General features: G+C 38.1%; 1 protein-coding gene across 1 annotated transcript in view; it reads right to left on the bottom strand.

The window, feature by feature from the left end:
- The window catches only part of LOC104623315 (mitogen-activated protein kinase kinase kinase 1-like), a gene marked incomplete at both ends in the record, with an annotated part of 5,860 nt that extends 2,296 nt beyond the window's left edge, over positions 1 to 3,564 (bottom strand). Inside the window, 5 exons of the mRNA XM_010290365.1 lie at positions 4 to 957; positions 1,193 to 1,524; positions 1,858 to 2,047; positions 2,308 to 2,399; positions 3,443 to 3,564. Coding sequence (XP_010288667.1) covers positions 4 to 957; positions 1,193 to 1,524; positions 1,858 to 2,047; positions 2,308 to 2,399; positions 3,443 to 3,564 — 1,690 coding nt within the window. The remainder of the gene's footprint in view (positions 1 to 3; positions 958 to 1,192; positions 1,525 to 1,857; positions 2,048 to 2,307; positions 2,400 to 3,442) is intronic.
- Between the last annotated feature and the right edge of the window lie 65 nt (positions 3,565 to 3,629).

Raw genomic sequence — 3,629 nt, 5'->3', positions numbered from 1 at the left:
GAATGATTATGATATCTTCACCATTTTCAACCTGTAGTTGGGGAATTATTGGCAGGGCATCTTGAGATGCTGACATTGCCATAGCAATAGCTAAAGCTTCCTCTTCTTCAGCTTCCATCTTTTCCTTGCATTTTTTATTATGATTTACATCATCTTTGTAAGTATCATAATTTTCTGCCCGCTCAGGAGAAAGAACTGCAACTTCGGACTTGAATGTAACTGTGCCATCACTTGTTGGCATGGAGGCCTCAAGCAGGTCCTCAATACTGGAATTGAGCTCTGCATTAACATCCAATTGACATTTCTCATCTGCTGGTGCAAACATTGTCTCTTCACTTGGCATAACCGCACTGCTACTACTATTGCTATCACACTGTAAAATATCATTCAGGTCAAGTGTCATACTGCTTTTTGAGGTTTCTCCCTGCTTGTTCACATCACTTGAGGTGGGTCGTGATGGCTTTGGTCTGTGTATGTGACTGGATAGCAATGGCCTGGCTTGAGTAAAAACTGGAAAAAGTTTCTCTGGTTCTGTATTTTCAGAACAGTTTTTCTGGAACTGGAGAGAAAGTTTCTGTTGTGTTTGAGGAGAAGGTGAGGGGATTTTGCAGGGAACAAATCCCTGAGGTCTGAGTTGAGAGACATCTGTTGCAGTGCCAGCTAGTACAGATGGGTTTGAAGGAGATGGAAGCATTGGGGATAATGACTGAGAATGACAAGATGAGGGAGAAGAGTTTAAACACTGACTGGGGGTTTTTCCTTTTGTTTGAATGGCTGGCTTTGGTTGCTCAGTAGTTACTGATGAAACGGGAAGTCCTACAGCAAGGCCAGCCAGCATCTCAGAAGCATCCTCTGGACTGTCACTCAGTTTTTTATCACTTAAACTTTTCTCACTTTTCCTTGATAACTGGACAGTATTGTTAGGAGTATTACTTTCTATAGCTTCTAGAGAGTTATCTGGTACAGGTAGCTGCAAAAAGTCTTCATGTCGACATTCCCCAAAGTACATTTCTCCCATGCCTAGCTGGATGGTATCTGCAATTTCCATTTCATCTGCTATTGCCATCAGACGTCGACGCATCCTTGCATAATGAGTTGAACTTGTCACACTCAACATTTTTAACAGCTTTATAAAAACATGGACTTTTCTCACTTTTCCTTGATAACTGGACAGTATTGTTAGGAGTATTACTTTCTATAGCTTCTAGAGAGTTATCTGGTACAGGTAGCTGCAAAAAGTCTTCATGTCGACATTCCCCAAAGTACATTTCTCCCATGCCTAGCTGGATGGTATCTGCAATTTCCATTTCATCTGCTATTGCCATCAGACGTCGACGCATCCTTGCATAATGAGTTGAACTTGTCACAACCAACATTTTTAACAGCTTTATAAAAACATGGGGCACTCTTGCCACCATTCTTGCTGCACTCAAAAATATTCTCCGTGATAGTTTTCCAACCATTGAGTGGGGATTGTCAATTGACTGCAAGGCAAAATTTAAGAGGGAGAGAAGTTTCTTAAACCTGAAAGTTAAAAAAGAAAAAAGAAGTGTCTTATGGCTTTCTTGGCACTAGTTAACTAGAGCATATCAGTTCATTTCAAGATAATCTATTTAGCTGTCAGTTCTGCAGTAGAAAGGAGACTTATTGCTGCACTGGTACTTCAGAATTGTTTCACAGGTCAGAAGTTAAAAAAGAGAAGAAACCATTTACTCTGTAAAGTAGATGCACTTTATGCACTTTTGCATATAAATATAGACTATTTGTTTACAGGAATTAGAACAACTAATTTTTGAAGAAATTGTCAATACCACATTCAACTACAAGGAGTAATAGTCACATAGTGTAAGTATGTACCTGTCTACTACAGTATCAGCCTGTAAAACACCTCCACAGAAAATGTGGGGATAAAATTCACCAGGAAATTCCAACAGAAGTCTGTCTATTAGACAAAGTCGCCCCAGTAGTGTTTGCCAGTTGCTAGACTCGGTTTGGATTCTGAGAATACAGTTTAAGACATAATCAACACCACCAATACCAATAGACCCTATAAAAAAAGTTGATAAAATAAGAATTAGATATGTTCACAATCTAAATTTTGATCTAAATAAAGATCAAAACTATATCATACAGAAATATACAATGTACACCCAAATTAACACCACCCTCCCCCCCAAACTGCTGAGAGCAGCATTGTTCTCTTTGCCATACTGACAAATACAGAATAAAACCTGTCTTAAATTGAAAACAGTTCAGTATATTTGCTTGTAATTATAACTCAAATTATACACAAAGAGCTATTATTACCAGATTTAAGTATTTCTCTCCCAACTGCCAGCTCTCCTGCTTGGCCTTTACACATCTCCAATAGTGTTGAGGCTGAAAGTTGACGTGTTCGACTATGAAATGAAAACAAAAATCCCAAACAACTTTTCGCAGATGCTTTCAAGAAAAATCATTTTAATCATTACATTTCATTAATTGTTAGCTTGGAATTGTGCTTGGAAAATTATTTCACATCACTTTATTCCAATATACTTCTATAATCTTCTATCTGTAAGCTACCAATAGTTGTGACATTTGTGATCTCATCCTCTTGCACAAACAGGCCAAATCCAGGAATCCAGCACCACAAGGAACAGTTCTATTTCACTTATACATTTAATTTTAGATTTTCTATTGCTAAACTATTGCCAGTGTATCTCTAGTTGCAGTTTCAGAAGCAATGCTGCTTAGGAACTAAACTGAGAGAGACAAAAAAACCACAAAAAATAAATAAAAATCTGGTGGACTTCTGTGTCTAGTTTATAGTACAGCTGAAGAAATGGTTGGTCTGGCAGAGCAGACAGGGTATCTTGGGAGAGGAAGACAAGGCCTACTCAAGCCAGAACTGCTAAATGCTCAGAACAGCCATCTCCTAACATTACACTATGAAGTAAAAAGTAGCAGTGTTATGTTAACACTTCATGACATAGATGTTCAACAGCTTGCTTTAATAAATATGCATGTTTCCTACTTTAAAGATACAAAATTTGATGACTGGTACTTGCTGAAGGGTACTTGCTAACTGCTTAAAGGGGAGTCATGAGAATTAGACCAAAGCAATATCAACTGAGATGGAGGGGATGATTGATGACTGCACCCAACATATCGTACTTTCTTTTAAGGGGGAAAAAGGCCTTCTACCAGCAAAATATCATTTAAGATCCATAAGTGCTGGAAAAATATAATCCGGTGCCTTCAAAACCTATACCTTTCAAGACAGAAGTTGGTTGGTAGTAACTAGACTTTAACAAAAACATTTATGCATATGAACCACACATTTTATTTCACCACCACCTATAAATGGTCTCCTAGCACCGTATAAAACAGCAATAAATGAAGCTTCAATACATTTCAAGTAACAATAGAAAACGAATTTGAAGTTCGTGAGACACCATACCTGTTGGCATCTGCACATTTAACTAATATGGTCTCTACAATTGGCTTGAGAAGTTGCTGTAGTTTAGTCCTCTCTGCTGAAGTATGACAAGGAGTATATACCAGCATGGCTCTTAAGGTTTTCTAAGAGAAAGGAAAAAACAATACACATGAAATTATTGCCGGGTCCTGCACTTGGGTCACAACAA

This window comes from Phaethon lepturus, unplaced genomic scaffold (genome assembly GCF_000687285.1).
Source record: "Phaethon lepturus isolate BGI_N335 unplaced genomic scaffold, ASM68728v1 scaffold10907, whole genome shotgun sequence".
NCBI lineage: Eukaryota > Metazoa > Chordata > Aves > Phaethontiformes > Phaethontidae > Phaethon > Phaethon lepturus.
Note: the sequence above shows the minus strand (reverse complement) of the source record. Positions and strands in the feature narration are given on the sequence as shown.